The 19,880-nt window shown below is 42.7% G+C and overlaps 1 protein-coding gene across 1 annotated transcript in view; it reads left to right on the top strand.

Moving 5' to 3' along the window:
• Nucleotides 1-19,880, top strand: part of ABL2 (ABL proto-oncogene 2, non-receptor tyrosine kinase) — a 71,299-nt gene that overhangs the window by 32,445 nt on the left and 18,974 nt on the right. The window contains exons 3-7 of the mRNA XM_061634222.1: nucleotides 6,562-6,857; nucleotides 8,110-8,382; nucleotides 10,598-10,682; nucleotides 16,847-17,024; nucleotides 19,062-19,246. Coding sequence (XP_061490206.1) covers nucleotides 6,562-6,857; nucleotides 8,110-8,382; nucleotides 10,598-10,682; nucleotides 16,847-17,024; nucleotides 19,062-19,246 — 1,017 coding nt within the window. The remainder of the gene's footprint in view (nucleotides 1-6,561; nucleotides 6,858-8,109; nucleotides 8,383-10,597; nucleotides 10,683-16,846; nucleotides 17,025-19,061; nucleotides 19,247-19,880) is intronic.

Here is a 19,880-nt window from a genome sequence, read left to right on the forward strand (position 1 = left end):
TCTCAGTCTTGTCTGGATTGAGCTTCAGTTTGTTAACTCTCATCCAGTCCATTGTCGAGGCCAGGCAACGGTTCAGCAAATCGACAGCCTCACCTGAAGAAGATGAAAAGAAGTAGAGCTGCGTGTCATCAGCATACTGATGACAACGCACTCCAAAACTCCTGATGACCTCTCCCAACGGCTTCATGTAGATATTAAAAAGCAGGGGGGACAAAACTGACCCCTGCGGGACCCCATATTGGAGAGCCCGCGGTGTCGAGCAATGTTCCCCAAGCACTACCTTCTGGAGACAACCCGCCAAGTAGGAGCGGAACCACTGCCAAGCAGTACCTCCAACTCCCAACTCCGCGAGCCTCTCCAGAAGGATACCATGGTCGATGGTATCAAAAGCCGCTGAGAGATCAAGGAGAATCAACAGAGTTACACTCCCTCTGTCTCTTTCCCGACATAGGTCATCGTACAGGGCGACCAAGGCTGTCTCAGTGCCAAAACCGGGCCTAAAACCCGATTGAAATGGATCTAGATAATCGGTTTCATCCAATAGCGCCTGGAGCTGGCCAGCAACCACCCGTTCCAAGACCTTGCCCAGGAATGGAACATTCGCCACTGGCCTGTAGCTGTTAAAATTGTCTGGGTCCAAGGAAGGCTTTTTCAGGAGTGGTCTCACCACTGCCTCTTTCAGACAGCCCGGGACCACTCCCTCTCGTAAAGAGGCATTTATCACTTCCTTGGCCCAGCTACCTGTTCCATTCCTACTAGTTTTTATCAGCCAGGAGGGGCAAGGATCCAGTACCGAAGTGGTTGCACGTACCTGTCCAAGCACCTTGTCCACGTCCTCGAGTTGAACCAACTGAAGCTCATCCAACAAAACATGACAAGACTGTGCTCCGGACATCTCACTAGGATCTACTGCTATAACTTGAGAATCTAGGTCCTGGCGGATACATGAGATCTTATTCTGGAAGTGATCGGCAAACTGATTACAGCGGGCCTCCGATGATTCCACTGTGTCCGGAGGGTTTGAATGGAGAAGCCCCCGGACAACTCGAAAGAGCTCCGCTGGGCGGCAAAGAGATGATTTAATAGTGGCAGCAAAATGATGTTTTTTAGCTGCCTTCACTGCTCCTACATAGAGCTTAGTCGAAGCACTAACCAGCGCATAATTGTATCCGTCGGGAGTTCGTCTCCATTTCCGCTCAAGCCTCCTCCTATCTTGCTTCATCGCTCTCAGCTCCGGAGTATACCATGGAGCTGTATGAGCTCTACACAGGAGAGGGCGTGCAGGAGCGATCGTGTTTACAGCCCGGGTCATCTCCGTATTCCACAGGGCTTCAGCAGGAGCGCCAGTCCTATCAGCCGGAAAATCCCCCAGAGCCCTTTGAAAACCTTCAGGATCCATTAGTCTCTGGGGGCGGACCATTTTAATAAGTCCCCCACCCTTGCAGAGGGAAGAGGTTACTGAAAGTCTAAACTTCAGCAAGCAGTGGTCTGTCCATGACAAAGGGAGTGTTGTAAAACTCCCCACATCCAGATCACTTTCCCCATGCTCAGTAGCAAAAACAAGGTCTAGAGTGTGCCCCGATACATGTGTTGGACCACTAACATATTGAGACAGCCCCATGGCTGTCATGGAAGCCATGAAGTCCTGAGCCGCGCCAGACAAAGTGGTCTCGGCATGAATGTTGAAATCCCCCAGTACTATTAGTCTGGGGGACCTCAACAATATATCCGAGACCACTTCCGCCAGCTCAGTTAGGGAAGCCATTGGGCAGCAAGGTGGGCGGTACACCAAAAGGATTCCCAGCCTGTCCCTCTGGCCCAACACAAGGTGCAAACACTCCAGGCCAGTAACTGAATGAACATGGTGCTTGGTGAGTGAGATGGAACTCTTATAGACGACAGCAACCCCACCTCCCCGACCCTCAGATCTACCATGATGCTGAACCAAGTACCCCGGTGGGCAGAGCTGAGAGAGACCAGACTCCTTGTAAGTCTGCTTGCCCTTCAGTAAAGATTGTTAATTCACTAATAGGCAAAAAACCCCTTGCAGTTTAAGAACATGAATGCACCAGGGGATGCATTCTCCATAGTGAATGCATCAGGGAGCAGGAGACCTGACCTCCTGTCTGAGATACTGTACTGCCCTACAAATTTGTCAAAAAGCAAATTCTTCCATGCTACACAGGAAGTGGATTGAACTGTGAAAGACCAACCCAAATTGTGTTTGCATTTTGACACATTTGTGGGGCAGTCCAATATCTCACAGAGGAGGTCTCCTGCTCCCTTGGGGCATTCACTATAGCTGCCCAGTTTCCCTGCTTTTTAAAGTTTGATAGAAATATCTGTTGGCTATAGATGTGTGCTTAAACTGCAAGGTCTTTTGTCTATTAGTGAATTTTTGTTCTTTTTAGTCTGGAAGGTAAGAAATGGGATCCTGTGCAAGTTTGTTGAGAATGGATTGATCATTTGCATGCTTATTCAGTTCAGTGGGATTTACTACCCTGCAATCATGCTACGGATAGGTGAAACTGACCACAGGGGATGGGGAGGGGAAGAACATGGAAGGGAGGAGAAAGAGCAGAGGGGAGAAGGGGGATGGGAGCAGGTGGGAGGGGGAGGGGAAGAGGAGGACAGGTGTGATCATTTGCATACTTATTGAATTCAGTGGGATTTACTGCTGTGCAATCATGCTTCGGATAGGTGAAGCTGACTGGGGGAGGAGGAGAGGGAGGAAGGGCTAGAGTGGGCAGGGGAGGAGAGGAGGGGGAGGGGTCAGGACAGCAGGTCTGATCATTTGCATTCTTACTGAGTTCAGTGGGATTTACTTCCATGCAATCATGCTTAGGATTGGTAAAGCTGACCATGAGGAAGGAGGAGAAGGTAGGAGGGGAGATGAGAAGGAAGGAGAAAGGTGGGGGGAGGGGAAGGGGCAAGAGGGAAGGGATAGGGAGGAGGAGAAGGGAAGGGCAGGCTTGATCATTTGGATGCTTTTTGAGCTCAGTGTGATTTACTGCTGTACAATCATGCTTTAGGATAGATGAAACTGGCCTTGGGGGAGGGGCAGGGACTGGGGAGGAGGGGGAAGGGGGAGAGAAAAGGAGGAAGGGTAGGCGTAGGGAGGGAGAGGGAGGGGAGAAGATTGGATGGGTGGGCACTGGGCAGAGGGAAAGCCCCTTTCCTTCCCAAAAGGAAAACATTGTGAATAATACCATTGTTTTTTAGGGTTTCCCCCACATTTTTATTCTACAGCAGGCACATGTAGTCTGCCACCCAAATTTAAAGCAAAGTTGTCACTGACCACATCCACACCAGACCTTTATTTCACTATATGACCATCATGGCTTTCCCCAAAGAATCCTGCAAATTATAGTTTGTGAAGGGTGCTGGGAGTTGCTTAGGAGATGCCCTATTCCCCTCACATCTATAGAAGAGGGGCTGACAAACCCCTCTGGCCACTGGAACTCTGTCGGGAATAGGAGTCTCCTAAAAGCTCTCAGCACCCTTCACAAACTACACTTCCCAGGATTCTTTTGGGGAAGCCATAACTGTCTAAAGTGAAATAATGGTCTGGTGTGGGTGTGGCCACCTGATTAGCCAAGTCAAACAGCTGTGAGGCTGGCCTTTAGAACACTGACAGTTGGTTCTTACTGAGCATACCTGCGCATATCATTGACTCCAGTGTTAAATTTCTTATTTTTTACTTTTTAAACTGCAGAATGTGAAGGTCAGAGTATGGGGCAAGGTCAGTAATAGGATTACAGGTACTCTAATACCTGGATTTCTTTCTCTCATTTTATACTCTGAACTCTTGATTCTCTCTTGAGTGTTTTGTGTATCACCATGAAAACTTAGGGGGTTGTTAAACAAGCATCTCTGAGTTCAGGACTGTAAGTTTTGTAAGGTTTTTTTTAAACGAACTTACGGGAAGCAGAATGGCATGGGGGTTATTTTCATTTTAACATTGCAGAATGCAAAAAATCCATACTGGCTATAGCACACAGCCACTCTTGTGGCTGTAAAATAAAGCCAACAGTGACATGCATTCAACAGTTTGTCTTGTTATTAAGCTTCTTTCATTAAATAGAGCATTCCAGTATGACGTTCTGTCCAAATTTTGACAAAAATTTGTCAACAAATATGGAAAACTAAACAATGGCCCATAGACTGGAAGCATTCAATATACATCCCAATTCCAAAGAAAGGGGTTCCCAGGGAATGCAGTAATTATCGAGCTATTGCCTTAACATCCCATGCAAGTAAAGTAATGCTCAAGATTCTACAACAAAGGCTCTTACATATATGGAGCAAGAAATGCCAGACATCCAAGCTGGATTCAGAAAGGGAAGAGGTACCAGAGATCATATTGCAAACATATGTTGGATAATGGAATGAACCAAGGAATTTCAGAAGGAAATCACCCTGTGCTCTATAGATTACAGCAAAGGCTTTGATTGTGTAGAATGATCATGAAAAACTATGGAATGCTTTAAAAGAAGTGGGGGTGCCACAGCATCTGATTGTCCTGATGTGCAACCTATACTCTGGACAAGAGGCTACTGTACAAACAGAATATGGAGAAACCGATTGCTTCCCCGTCGCACGGAGTGTGAGACAGGGGTGTGTTTTATCACCCTATTTGTTTAATCTATATGCAGAACATATCATACGGAAAGCGGGATTGGACCAAGATGAAGAAGGTGTGAAAATTGGAGGGAGAAATATCAACAATTTAAGATATGCAGACGATACCATACTCTTAGTAGAAACCAGTAATGATTTGAAACGAATGCTGATGAAAGTTAAAGAGGAAAGCGCAAAAGCAGGGTACAGCTGAACGTCAAGAAGACTAAAGTATTGACAGCAGAAGGTTTATGTGACTTTAAAGTTGACAATGAGGACATTGAACTTGTCAAGGATTATCAATACCTCGGCACAGTTATTAACCAAAATGGAGACAATAGTCAAGAAATCAGAAGAAGGCTAGGACTGGGGAGGGCAGCTGTGAGAGAACTAGAAAAGGTCCTCAGATGTAAAGATGTATCACTGAACACTAAAGTCAGGATCATTCAGACCATGGTATTCCCAATCTCTATGTACAGATGTAAAAGTTGGACAGTGAAAAAAGCAGATAAGAGAAAAATCAACTCATTTGAAATGTGGTGTTGGAGGAGATCTTTGCGCATACCATGGACTGCGAAAAAGACAAATAACTGGGTGTTAGAACAAATTAAACCAGAACTGTCACTAGAAGGTAAAATGATGAAACTGAGTTTATCACACTTTGGACACATGATGAGAAGACGTGATTCACTAGAAAGGACCATAATGTTGGGAAAAACAGCAGGGAGTAGAAAAAGAGGAGGACCAAACAAGAGATGGATTTATTCCATAAAGGAAGCCACAGACCTGAAGTTACAAGATCTGAACAGGGTGGTTTATGAGAGATGTTATTGGAGGTAGCTGATTCATAGGGTCGCCATAAGTCGTAATCGACTTGAAGGCACATAACAACAAACAGTATGCAGTAATAACACAATTTCGCCACATATGATACACAGTGCCAATAACACCACATCCTCTCTAGCATAGAGGTGAGACTTGTGAGTTGATTTGATTGAGCTTTTGCAGTGTTAAATACCACCGGTGTAGAATCTTGTTCTGGTTTTCTCTCTTTTTTCGCAGATACCAACAGGAAAGGGTTTTTAGCCCACATATTTTGCCAATCTGCCATTTCAATTTCTGTGCCGAAATGTGCTTCCTATAGCTATTTTAGAGTGTCTGAAGTACTCATTTGAGCACTATAAATAATTCTGATGTTTTAAGGTTGTAGATCACTTAGAGGGGTTATTGGGCTTTTTTGGAAATGCAAAGTAGTATAGAGATAATGTTAATAAAAAATCTAAATGAGGGTTGCCAACCTAGTGCTGTTTCTGCAGGTGCCGCAGATTACTTACTTGTGCAAGTTGGCAATCCCCAGTTATGGCAATCCTCAGAGCTGTCCACATCTCTCCTAAAATTTGTCCCAAGTATTGTTGTTGCAACCAGTTACACAAAGGATACATTATGTACAAGGTCTTCAAACTGGTTTAAACCACAAGGACAGGTACATTTTTCAGTTAGGGTGAAAAACCATCCCACAGAATTGGTTAAGCTACCCAGTTGCTAAGAGGAAATGGTTAATATTATTTTAGTTCTTCCAACAGCCCTGCTGGGCCCACTCCCGTTTGTTTCCTGTCTTTAGTCTGAGAAGCTAGCTTTCCTTGAGTATTTTGTTATTTCCAATTTCTGGGTGGGGCAGATTAAATCTTATAAATCTCATTTTACCTTACAGGCGGGCCCCACTTATACGGCAGGTTCCGTTCCGGACCCCCGCCGTAAAGCGGAAACCGCCGTAAAGCGGAGCCCCAATGAGTATAATGGGGCGCGTCGCGCAAAAATGATGCCAAAATGCCGCAAAAGTGGCAAAATCGGCTTTAAAACGGGGAATGAAAGCCACCGCATTAGCGGAACACCGGGACGCAGGGCCCTACTGTACTTGGAATTTTCTCCTCTTTGCTTCAGGTGAGAAGCTACGTGTACTGGGTTACAACCAGAATGGTGAATGGAGTGAAGTACGCTCTAAGAATGGTCAGGGATGGGTTCCAAGTAACTACATCACCCCAGTGAACAGCCTGGAGAAGCATTCCTGGTATCACGGACCAGTGTCACGCAGTGCAGCTGAGTATCTGCTGAGCAGCCTCATTAATGGCAGCTTCCTAGTTCGGGAAAGTGAAAGCAGCCCAGGACAACTGTCCATCTCGCTCAGGTATGAGGGTCGTGTTTACCACTACAGGATCAATACCACCGCAGATGGCAAGGTAAATCCCTTTTGGGAAACCCATTTTATAAAAGTGAAATCATGAAAATGTTCTGGTTTTATTGCTGTTTGAAGTAAAAACCTTTTGAAACTGCAAGATGTTACTACTTTAAAGCTTAAGCAAAGTATTTGTATATGTACATTGTTCTGTAATTCTAGTCTGTCCTTGTGATAACTAAGGTTGCAGTCTAATACACACTTAACCTAGGAGTAAGTCCCATTGAACCCAATGGAGCTTACTTCTGAATAGACATGTATTGGATTGAACCCTAAAGAGATGATCTTCTCATTCTAAGTTGGTGGTCAGCAACTAGATTGGTTAGATTCAGACCTTCACCAAGCAAGTACTGTGTTGATTGGTCTCTGTTTTCCCCTCCATGCTAGGAACAGAAGAAGTAGTGCATAGTTGCTGGGAACTTCTGTGTTAAACCATAGTTTACTGTTACATGTGAGCTGGGCTATAATTTTTATTTATATCCCACTCTGTCCCAGGAAATAATATAGCCTTGAAAATAGCAGAATGACCCTCATTTATTTCTATAATGGGTGTCTCAAAAAGCCATAATTTCAGATATTAAAATTTGGTTTCATGTTTTTTAGAAAATGGAAGGATAATTAAAAGACCTTTCTTGATTATTTCATATGTTAGTTTGCTGCTTGATTATATATATGAATATTTTCAACCATTTTCATCATTCTTTCACTTGGTGCAAAAGGCAATGAAATCTCAAGCAAGTGCAAACTTAAACACCAGAGCCTCTGCTATTCTGAAAGCTTTTCCACCAGATTGCTGAAGCAATAGACTTGGCAGACTCCCAGATTACATCAGTGGACCAAATACTTAAAGATGCTCTGTATGCTGCAACATTTAAAAGTACTTTCTCAGTGTCAAATCCTGTGCATATTAGTTGTTTAGTAATCTAACTAGACGCAGTAGCAACGACATCATTGCTAACAAAACTACCTTTGAATCTTATATCTAAGAGATTTGTAGCAGAGGTATTTGATTGTAGAGAGATTTGGTTGTCACAATTTTATTTTAAACATTGCTTTAAAGGAGATTTATCTGATCATTCTGAAACAAGAAAATGTTTCATAAGAGGATTTTTCTGTTTTCTTCTCATTTTTCCATTTCATAGTTCTGGGGGAAAAGGTTTTTTTCCTGAGTTTTCTTTCTCCTCCTCCCTTTCCTGAGCCTTCACACCTCCTTTCTTGCCCAGCTTACACAAGGCTTTTCATTCTCTCTTTAACAGGTGTATGTGACAGCCGAAAGCCGTTTCAGTACTCTGGCAGAGCTAGTTCACCATCACTCGACAGTAGCTGATGGCCTGGTGACGACCTTGCACTACCCAGCACCAAAGTGCAATAAGCCCACAGTCTATGGAGTATCTCCCATCCATGATAAGTGGGAGATGGAACGAACAGACATCACTATGAAGCACAAGCTGGGGGGAGGACAGTATGGTGAAGTGTATGTTGGGGTATGGAAGAAATACAATCTCACAGTTGCTGTGAAAACACTCAAGGTATGTTGCTAAAGCCTTATATTCATATTTTAATGCTTGTACAATTGGTTTTTATATTTTTAAACCATTTAGAAGCCAATTTTGGTATTAAATGGTATATACAATTTTTAAAAATTGTTGTTGATGATGATGTTTCTCTTAGTAGGTCCCTGTGTGTTGTGTTAATAAAAGAATTGTTCCTGTCGTGGTTGTGTTGAAATGTACTTGACTGATTGTAGTAACTTGCAACCTGTTGCTAGGTTTGCAGTGCATGCCATCCACTGATGTCATGAATCTTAAGACAATTGTGGCTGCAAATATTTTCCGATTGCTTAGTGGTGGCAGATTGTAAAAGGTATATACTCAGACTGAGATACTCTGCCTTGCTGCAGGTTGCTATTAAAATTTCCTCATGCTCTGTTGCATTTCATTGCTGGTTTTCAGATTGAATTGTTGTGTTTTTTAAAGAAATTTGTGTGTTCTTTTTAATTTGTTTTGTGATGTTGTATACAAATACGTGGACAGCCAGTGTGGTGTAGTGGTTAAGGTCTTGGCCTACGACCTGGGAGACCAGGGTTCGAATCCCCATGCAGCCATGAAGCTCACTGGGTGACCTTGGGCCAGTCACTGCCTCTCAGCCTTATGAAAACCCTATTCATAGGGTCGCCATAAGTCGGCATTGACTTGAAGGCAGTACATTTACATTTCATACAAATACCTACATAATAAATAATCATATCTCAAAGTTTGTATCCTGCAGTAATCTGTCTGACAATCCACAGCCTAACTTGCTAGAACTCAGCAGGGCTTAGCCTGGGAATACAGGAACAGTAAGAACACATCTGAGAATGTGCAGAGTGTCTTTCTTCACAGAGTAAGCAGGACTTCTTTGAGAAGCTATATGCCTTTGAATACCAATTGCTGGGAATTGCAAGTGGGGAGAGTGTTGTTGCGCTCCAACCCTTCCCATGGCATCTGGTTGGCTACTCTGAGAGCTGGGTACTGGACTAGATGGACCCTTCTTATATTCTTATGAGATAATATAACAAGAGTAACCTGCAACCCACTTGGAAAAAATTAGATACTACCCAATGTTGCTTGTAGTTATGATGTGTTATCATTTGATAAAAAGTAAATGGAAATTTTGTTTGGAATATGCAAGAAAAAGTAGAAATCATCAGATTCTGCTTGGGTTACATGTGGCCCATAATTTAGTGTTCCTGGCACGTTATGTGAAAAGATAATTGTCTTTCATTGCATCCCTCCCTTTTAGAAACATTGGTGCCCGTGTGTTCCCTCATTTCAGCTCTCCAGCTCCATCTCACTTTCCAAGAGCAGTGACAATCAATTATGTTTCACTGTAGCTGAATAATCTCAAAATTCAGAGACAGTGCACCTTTGAGAGCTATTGCTTGTGTGTGCACTTCTGGGCAGTCTGGAAGCATGTGGCTGGCCGCTGTTGAAAAGAGGATGCTGGACTATAGATTAACCCATAGTCTGATCCAATAGAACTCTTCTTATGTACTTTTAAAAGTCTAGAAAGTCATGGCAATGATGGTGAGATCTAGAATCTGATATTTCTGCTGTACGCACATACTTCCCCATGCATCATAACTAGGTTGGTAGTAAGACAACAGGGTCTAGGGAAATTAAATACATACTTGTTTTGAAATTTGCTTGCCTTAAGAATGTAAGAGGAGCCCTGCTGGATCCGACCAGCCTATCTACTCCAGTATCCTGTTCCACACAAGTGACCAACCACATGCCTATGGAAAGCCCACAAGCAGGACATGAGGGTGATAGCCCTCCCCTAGTCTTGTTCCCCTGAATTGCTTTTGATCCTAGAGGTAGCATCATGTTTAGTAGTCATTCATAGTCTTATCCATAAATTTGTGCAATCCCCTTTTAAAATTGCCCAGTTTCATGGCAATCGCCACATCTGTAGTTTTAACTATATGCAGCATATAGATCTACAATCTTTGTAGATTGGATGCCCCAAGACACATGAAATATCAGAACAAGTTCCCATGCACCGGTCTGTCAATTTCACCTTGTGCAGCCTGTGTACAGCAAGTTTGAAAACAGTTTCAGTAACTTTAATCAGTATTTCCTTTAAGTTACATTCCTTTTTAGTTGTGCTTTAAAGTTCTACAGTTGTATTCTTTTTTTTGCAAATACGGTTGAATTCTACCTCCTAATTTCTGTTTTAATTGATCACAATTATCTTCACTTTCAGGAAGATACAATGGAAGTGGAGGAATTCTTGAAAGAAGCTTCTGTTATGAAGGAAATCAAGCATCCAAATTTGGTGCAGTTATTAGGTGAGTGCACTAATCTGACCACAATGTGTTTTGATTTCTGTTTCAAATTTACACTTGTTCACTTTAATATGGTTGTACTGAAAAAAGCCCTGCAATCCAAGAACAGTTGGAGTGTGCCATCCACACTTTGTTTACTTTGGCTAGTTTAGACAAAGCTCTGAATGTGTGAAGCCTACATATGGTAGGACTGTGCCTGACTCACCCATGGGGCATGGTTATACTGTCTCTGGACCGCTACACACTGGAAATGATATTGCCATAGAGCAGGGGTGGGAAACTTTATGGTTGCACTCTGTGGGCCAACCCTGGCAGGCGGGTGGGGCAGCCCACCTGTCGATCAGATGACATGATATCACATGATTGACAGGTGGGTGTGTGGTTCCCAAAACTTGGGAGCTACAGCTGAAGGGGCTTGGCTTGCTTCCCTGTGCTGCTCCTTTCCACCTCTGATGTTGTGGTTGGAAAGGAGCCACTTGGACCAATTCTTAGACCTGTTTGTTGGAGGTGGAGAGGAGCCACATGGGCTGGCTTCAAAGAACAGTGTTTGCACAGAGAAGCAATTTCCATTTTCCACTCTGAGCTCCTAATTGTTCATTTGAAGCCCTTCCCTCACCTTATGTCATATCTGATGTCAGGTGTAAGGCAGGTGGGCATGGCTTCCCCAGAATGGCCTGGCAGGCCAAATGGGAAAGCCTAGAGGGCCAAGAGTGGCCCACAGGACAGAAGTTCTTCGTCCCTGTCGTAGAGGCTATGCACCTAAGGCAAAACACATACAGGCTCAGACTTCGCCGTAGTATTTTATGTGAGCTAATAGTCTCAAAGGTAGAGATGTGAAGGCCCAGGGAGGGGAACAGGCAAGAATGGGCCAAAATGTTTTTTCTGTTGTTTTTTTCCCTGAGAACTTTTTAATTTTTTCCAATGGAAAAAAATGGAAATTTGGGGGAACACTGAAAAAAAACCTTGTGATGTTTTGTGGAATGCATTTTGTGTAAGGCAACTGTTTATGTAAGGCAATCTATATCTTTAAAGAGTGATTATTTTTATGAATACTATACATATTTTATTTATTTAAAACACTTATATCCAGCCTTTTAGCCAAAAAGGCTCCCAGAGAGGATTATAAATATCAGCAGTAGAATATATACAACACTCAAACCCAAGATCCATTTCTTCACGTAGAGGGTCTGTCATCTTCAAAAGAAATCAAACATAAAGGACCTTTCTTTTCCAGTGAATTGCTACTTGCCTTCTTTTGGTGACCTTTGAACTAGTTTAGAGATACTAGAAGCAGGTACCTGGCATTGGCTGCCCTTTTCAATTGGCTTCTATTGTGCGGTTGACCTTTTTACTCCACCCCTCAAACTACTGTGACACAAACATCCTGCCAAAAAACTAACAGTGCAGTTCTTTGCACTAAGAATTAAGTCCCATTGAACTCAATGGGATTTGCTTTCTCCTAACTGTGTATAGAATTGCAACCAAGATGCATAAAAATTTGAGGCTGCAATCCTAAATTGGCTTAACTGGAAATAAATTCCATAGAGTGGGTGATGCTTTCCTTTCAAGGCTGCTTGCTCCCCTTAGTTTCGTTGAAGACTTCGAGCCTTGCTTTCACAGGCCTCAGATGCATGAGAATCCCTGGTTTCTCGTGATGGAGTTCAGGGTTTTCTTGATGCTTTCAGAGACCTCACCCCACACACACACACACGACCAAATTTTTGAACAAATCCTACACTAACAACACAGGTTAGGACATAAATAGGCATTTAATTACTGAATTAGGCTGTTTCAGGGGAAATGGAATCACCTATTGAAATAAGAGAGAAGTGAAATGGGATTGGCAGCTTGGTTGTTTCCCCCACACAAACTTTTGTGTTGGTTCTGTTTCTGTTTTTTGTCATGCATAGTGTAGCAATTGGTCCTACGTTAATCTGAATCATTATCTGTGTATTATTATTATTATTATTATTATCATCATCATCATCACCATCACCATCATCATATTTATATCCCGCTCTTCCTCCTAGTAGGAGCCCAGGTTTTGACCATTAAGTTCTGCACCTTTATTAGTGTATATTGATGACTGTCACCATGTGTGGGAGTTGCACTGCTATAGTAAGGCAAAATGCAAAAATGTTGGGAATGCAAAGCACTTCAGAGATTTCAATCAATACTGCACCAGTTATGAAACAGATGGTAATGACAGGGCTTGTGTGTCACATTCTGCTTCTGGGCAAAGGAATTTTGTCTCCACTGAGAAACAACAATCTATTCTAGGACTGAGTTTTTTAATGGTTTGTATAATTGTACAAAGTGCTTTACTTCCTTGTTTACTATAAAATTGCAAGAGAGGTCATTATAGTTCTCACTTAAAGAAGGAGAACTGGGGCTAAATTATAGCGATGTTTTTATGATCTCAGACAGCTAGTGATAATCTCTGCCCAGACAGTAATACCATGTAGTTGTGTGTAGTTTCTTGCAGGGTGAGTGTCATAGTAAATCGATGTCACATGGCAGAAGTTTAGACAACTAAAGTCTTATGAATGATGAAAACTGGCTTAAAGTTGGATCCATAGTTCACCTAGCCCACTGTTGTCTCTTCTGACTCACTGTGGATCTCCAGGGTCCTGGGCAAAGGTCTTTCCCAGTCCTCTATATAACTCAAGATGCTAGGGCAGCCTTTCCCAACCAGTGTGCCTCCGGATGTTGTTGGACCACAACTCCCATCTTCCTGACCATTGGCAATGCTGGCTGAGGCTGATGGGAGTTGTGGTCCAACAACATCTGGAGGCACACTGGTTGGGAAAGGCTGTGCAAGGGATTGAATTTGGAGCATGTGCTCTGTTGTTGACCTATGTGTTTATTGGATCTTTTCCCAGTCTGCCTCAAGTTCAGATTTTTCACTGTTAGAGTGAATGTGGTAACTAGTTCTGCATATTACCTACCACAGGAATTAGTTCAGTTACGTCCCCAGTGTTTATCTTCATCTAGGTCCTTAATTGCTATGAATTTTAACTAGTTTTTTGAGTTGGATATATGTTTTATCCCACTAGCAGTAGAACATTTTGTGATTCAGTGCTGTGTGTGATTTAGTAGATAGTATTGGAAATATCCTTATTGCAACCAGTTGTGGCAGAGGTTTTTGTGGATAAAATTGGTAGGAATATTCCTGCAATGGAAGGAAAACAGGACGCTTTTCCCCCCTTTCACTGTGGTCCCAGTTCTGAACTGGAAGTGCTTCATAGTCGCTGAATAGCATAATATCTGTTCCTTGTGGAGGTTTTTGATTCTGGACAAATTATCCATGTTTGTCCACTCTGTCAAGCTTAGCACCACATTAATAATGTTTCTTTTTAGTTCCTTGGCTGTTCTGACGTTGTGCTTCTTATGCAAATGCTGTTGTATGGAAATCCTTCCCTGTGTCACTGTGAAAATAGGAAACATGTAGGCCTCTCATCTTGGAAATGTGAACATTTTCCTCACTTAATATCTGCTATTTCAGCATTTTGGGGACTCTGCTATGATTGCATTAGAGGAGTGTACCTACAATAATCCTTTTAGTACTGGGAGATTTCAACATTCATGCAGAATCAATTTCTTCAAGTCCAGCACGAAATTTTCTACTCATGATGTCTACTCTGGGGCTCCAACAATTAATTGCGGCCCCCACCCATAGTGCGGGCCACACTTTAGATCTCATTTTTCAATCGGACTCAGACATCAATGAGTGGAAAATAGACAATATTGCCATTACACCATTACTATGGTCGGATCATCATTTGCTCAGTTTCAGATTACTAGTAACCTCCTTGTCTACCAGCATTAGAAGATCTACAAAGCTATATCGCCCGAAAAGATTGTTGGATCCTAATATATTCATACAAAAACTTAAAGATCACCCCTGCCCGCACATGGGAGAACCAATTGACACTTTGATTAACACTTGGAATTCCATCATGACAGAAACGATAGACTCAATGGCTCCCCTTCGTCCACTAAAAATGGTAAGACCGAAACCAGCTCCCTGGTTTTCAGAAGAACTGTTAATAATGAAACGTTCCTATCGCCGTTTAGAACGCCGATGGCGAAAGACCAGGAGTCTTTTGGATCGGGCTGATGCTAAGAAATCGGCAAAAACTTATTCCTCTGCAAGACATGCCACCCAAAAATCTTTTTATTCAGCGGCTATCACTTCAGCCGGAAATCATTCAAAAGAGCTCTATAAGATAGTTAATGGCTTACTCCATCCGACACAGCCTGACTCTGGTATAGTTCCCTCACAGGCTCGTTGTCAAGAATTCGCCATATTTTTTGAGAGCAAGGTTAATCAGATCCGTCTCTCATTGGACGCTAATAAAGTAATAGGCCCCAGTGATCCTATGTTTGATACGGCTTATCCTTCTCTTTATACAACCTTTCAACCGATCCAACCAGAGGATATCCCTAAATTCCTCAATGGAATGAACCCCACGACGTGTCTATTCGACCCATGTCCTTCCTGGCTCATAAAAACATCTAGAGTTGAACTGGCAAATTGGCTATGTGTGATAGTTAACTCATCACTCCAACAAGGCCATTTACCCGAATATCTGAAACAAGCAATTATAACACCTTTACTTAAAAAACCATCACTTAATGCCACTCTCTGTGATAGCTTCCGCCCTGTATCCAATCTACCGTTCCTAAGTAAAGTCATCAAACGAGTTGTGGCAGCACAGCTACAAAGTTTCATAGACACCAATGCCCATTATGACACCTTTCAATCAGGCTTTAGACCAAATCATGGGACAGAAACAGCCTTAGTGGCGCTAGTCGATGATTTACGGCTTGAACTAGATAGAGGCAATGTGACCTTACTAGTCCTATTGGATTTATCGGCCGCATTCGATACTATTGACCATGACATCCTTTTGAATCGCCTTTCTGAGATGGGGCTACGAGGCACTGTAATACAATGGCTCCGCTCCTTCCTTGAAGGTAGATTCCAGAGAGTTGCTCTTGGGGATTTTCTTTCAGAGCCCTGGCCATTGCGATACGGTGTCCCCCAGGGCTCTGTTCTCTCCCCAATGTTGTTCAATATATATATAAAACCTTTAGGTCGTATTATTCGTAAATCTGGGATTTCTTACCATCAATATGCAGATGATACGCAACTCTACTGCTCATTTCCACCAGACGCCAAAGGGGCGGTTCATCCTCTGAGCCAATGCTTGGCAGCAGTGCAGAATTGGATGAACAGTAACAAATGAAAACTTAATCCAGATAAAACAGAGGTTCTTCTAATCGGACGAGACTCTCCTCAGGAAAATAAAAACCTTCCCACATTAGATGGGATCTTACTTCCCCTGAAGACGCAAGTCCGTAGTTTAGGCATTATTTTAAACTCAGCCCTGACCCTGGAACCTCAGGTTGCAGCAGTCTCACGAAGCGCTTTTGCACAATTAAAATTAGTTAGCCAACGCCGTCCTTTCCTGGGATTATCCGATTTACGGAAAGTAACGCAAGCCCTTGTAACATCACGACTGGATTATTGTAATTCCCTCTATGTCGGTCTTCCGGTTAGAACCCTCCGGCCGCTTAAGCTGGTGCAAAGAGCTGGCCCTCGAGTGCACACCACACCACTCTTATATCATCTGCACTGGCTTCCTATTATGTTTCGTCATCAATTTAAGCTGTTGGTCCTAACTTTTAAAGCTTTACATAACTTGGCGCCACTTTACTTATCTAATCGCATTTGTGAATACACATCCCATCGTCCACTGAGATCCATTGTTGAATGTACTTTGACTATTCCTTCAGCTTTTACCATCTGTCAATCGGGCACTAGGAATAGAGCTTTTTCAGTGGTGGCCCCTAGTATGTGGAATACTCTTCCACTGGAGATACGGCTTTCAAATTCCCTCTTAGATTTTCGTTGACATGTTAAAACCTTTTTATTTCGCCAAGCTTTTAATATGTAAACGGTACTGTTTCATCTAATGTTAATCTTTAATTGATTTTTAATGGATATGTTAACTGATTTTATGAGTTTATTTATATTGTATGAGACTATACTGTTGTTCGCTGCTTTGAATTCAGTGAACGAAAGCGGGTTACAAATCGGCAAAATAAATAAATAAATAATAAGAGATAAATCTTACCAGACTCTGCCATCCTGCTGCTAGGTGTGTGTACTCTGGAACCCCCGTTTTATATAGTGACTGAATATATGCCCTATGGGAACCTGTTGGATTACCTGCGGGAGTGCAATCGAGAGGAGGTGACTGCTGTTGTCCTGCTGTATATGGCTACCCAGATATCCTCTGCCATGGAGTACCTGGAGAAGAAGAATTTCATCCACAGGTCAGCAGAATACTGACTTCTGTAAAAGGGGGGTAAGAATGTGGGTACGGGTGTACTACCTTGGAGGGTGACTGTTTCTGAAAACTGAATGGATCTGATTATGGGTTTAAGGAAAGCTATTGCAAGTTCTTCATGTGTTGCCTCCTTAACTTAATAACTTTGTGGCAGCTATTTTTTCTAGACAAAACTGAATATATTGTTCAGGTTTCTAAACAATCCTGAGCTCTTAGCTTTCATGTGAGGGGAAAGATAGCCAGTTTCTTCTGAGAAAGAAATTAAATATCTCTATTAAATATTTGAAGGCTCAGAAAAGTCAAGAGAACACTTCAAGTTGTGGAGAAAAACCTTTTACCTTTTTATCCTCCAGAGCTCCCTGTCTCTCCAGTGCCCACTGTGATCACTATGTTCCTTCATCCCTGTCAAGATTCTCCATGTCCCATTTTCCTCCTCATTTATCTTCTGTCACCTAAGTCCTTGTATGGAAAAGAAAATCTTAGTTGGTCAGGGCTCTATAGTAAAATCAAGGAGATCTACTATACCTGACTTACACTGAGTCTATAACTCAAATTTCCTTGGCATCGCATTCATGATGTATTTTAGTGCAGAATAACTTATGACCCTGCCACCGTGTTTTGCCTCCGCATGAATTGATTTGCACATGCTTTTGCCCAGACAGCTGTATCTCAGCTCTACTTGCTTGGCAATGTTAAGAGTTTCATAAGTTCTGCAGAGGAGAAGAGTGATTACATTTTGTATTCTGAAAGGGCCTTTGTTAATGGATATATGCTTCTGTTGCAGTAGACTTTTGTCTCATCAAAATTGCTGCCCTGTGTGGCATGTTCAAGAGGCATGAATTTTGGAAGCTAAGTCTCTTTAGACCAGCATGAAATAGTATGCAAGTAACTTTATATTTGCCAGTTTTCTGGTTTGCATTTCAAAGAATCACATAAGATGATTACTCAGTAATAGCATAGTAAAAATATTTTGTCCAGAAGCTCCAGATGGTGCAGAATGCAGCAGCTAGACTGCTGATTGGAGGCCAACAGCATGTGACACCTCTGATTAAACATCAACAGTGGCTGCCTATATCCTACTGAGCCAAGTTCAAAGTTCTTGTCTTGATATACAAAGCCCTGAACAATTTGGATCCAGGACACATTAAGGATTGCCCGAGCCCTTATTTCCCAGCTCTATCACTCAGATCATCCGGAGGAGCTCTGTTAGTTATCCCCATGTTACAGATGCCTGACTGGTCTCAACCAGCAGTCAGGCATTTAATGTCGCTGGTCTCATGCTTTGGAACAGTAGAGATTCAGCAGGCATCCTCACTTTTGACTTACATGTGTCTCTTGACGACCTTTTTATGCTGAGAGGCCTTTGCAGCTTTTATTTTGATTAGCCAGTCACCTGAATGATTATCTGTATTTTAATTTTAATTTTTTAAATGCTGTTTTATGTTTTAACATTGTAAACCGACCAGATATTTTATGATATGGTGGTATAGAATTACTTTTATAAATAAATAATTTACTGTGCTCAGTGAAGACTCACTGGCTATTTAGTGGTAACTAGAAGCTGATAAACTTCATTATCTTTATTGTAGGTCTGTTTTCATGATTACAGTGTACTTAGTTAAAAAGCATTCAGTGTGAAAGGTGGCAATGTCGTATCTTGGCACAAGCATAAAGCTTTGTTACAAATAGTACAGCTTTTTCACTGTGGTTTAGAGCAGAGGTGGAGAGCCTTTTTGGCCCTGGGGGACCAGATCTTTATTTGGCCCCACCCTGCAGGTTTATGGGCAACCCATCTTTCAACTATGTGATATCATTGTTATTACATGATTGACAGGTGGGTTGCCCTGCCCACCTGTCAAAACTTGTTGCTCATTGCCAACCCTATGCTTTGCAAGCTCCCCCATGCTGCTGCTTTCTACCTCCAATTTCAGAAAATCATATGTACTTAATTAGTGTTGAAGAGTTTAGGGTGAAACTTGATGGCACCAGAGGCCATAATTCTGCAGTGTCTTTGTATACACAGGGATCTAGCAGCTCGCAATTGCCTGGTTGGAGAAAATCATGTGGTGAAAGTGGCTGACTTTGGATTAAGTAGATTGATGACTGGAGATACTTACACAGCCCATGCGGGAGCAAAGTTTCCTATCAAATGGACTGCACCTGAGAGTCTGGCCTACAACACATTCTCAATCAAATCAGATGTTTGGGGTAAGAAGGGAGAAAATTCTTTTTATGTGTAGAGTCCCTGTAATGCATTAAAATCTGGGCTATAAGGCAGGGTTAGTCAACTTCTATATTCTTAAGATCGGCTCTAGTCTGCAGATGGTGCTTCAGAGCCTAGAAATGTATTTTGCCTGAAACTGACTACCTTCATTTAGGTAGTTCAGGTTGTAGAGTAGTGTTCACACCACCTAAAATAAAAAACTTTATACAGTAGGGCCCCACTCATGCGGCAGGTTCCGTTCCAGGCCCTCGCCGAAAAGCGAAAACCACCGGAAAGTGGGGCCCTACTCAGCTGTAGTGCTGGAGCTCTCTGTGCAGCATCAGCTGGAGCATGCAAGCTCCCCACACTGCAGCTAACAGGGATCAGCTGGAGTGCATGAGCTCCCTGCACTACAGCTGATCGCGCGCTACAGCTGATCAGCTGGCGTGTGGGGAGCTTGTGCACACCAGCTGATCCCTGTCAGCTGGAGCGCATGATCAGCTGGAGCGTGGGGAGCAGAATGCCGAAAAGCGGGGCACCGACAGGCAGGGCCGTACTGTATTTATGGAGCACATGCTCCCAGAGGTAGATGGATCTATATACATTCCAAAGAGCAATGTAACTTTAAAGTCTCTTATC

This window comes from Rhineura floridana, chromosome 6, assembly GCF_030035675.1.
Source record: "Rhineura floridana isolate rRhiFlo1 chromosome 6, rRhiFlo1.hap2, whole genome shotgun sequence".
In the NCBI taxonomy this organism is placed as follows: domain Eukaryota; kingdom Metazoa; phylum Chordata; class Lepidosauria; order Squamata; family Rhineuridae; genus Rhineura; species Rhineura floridana.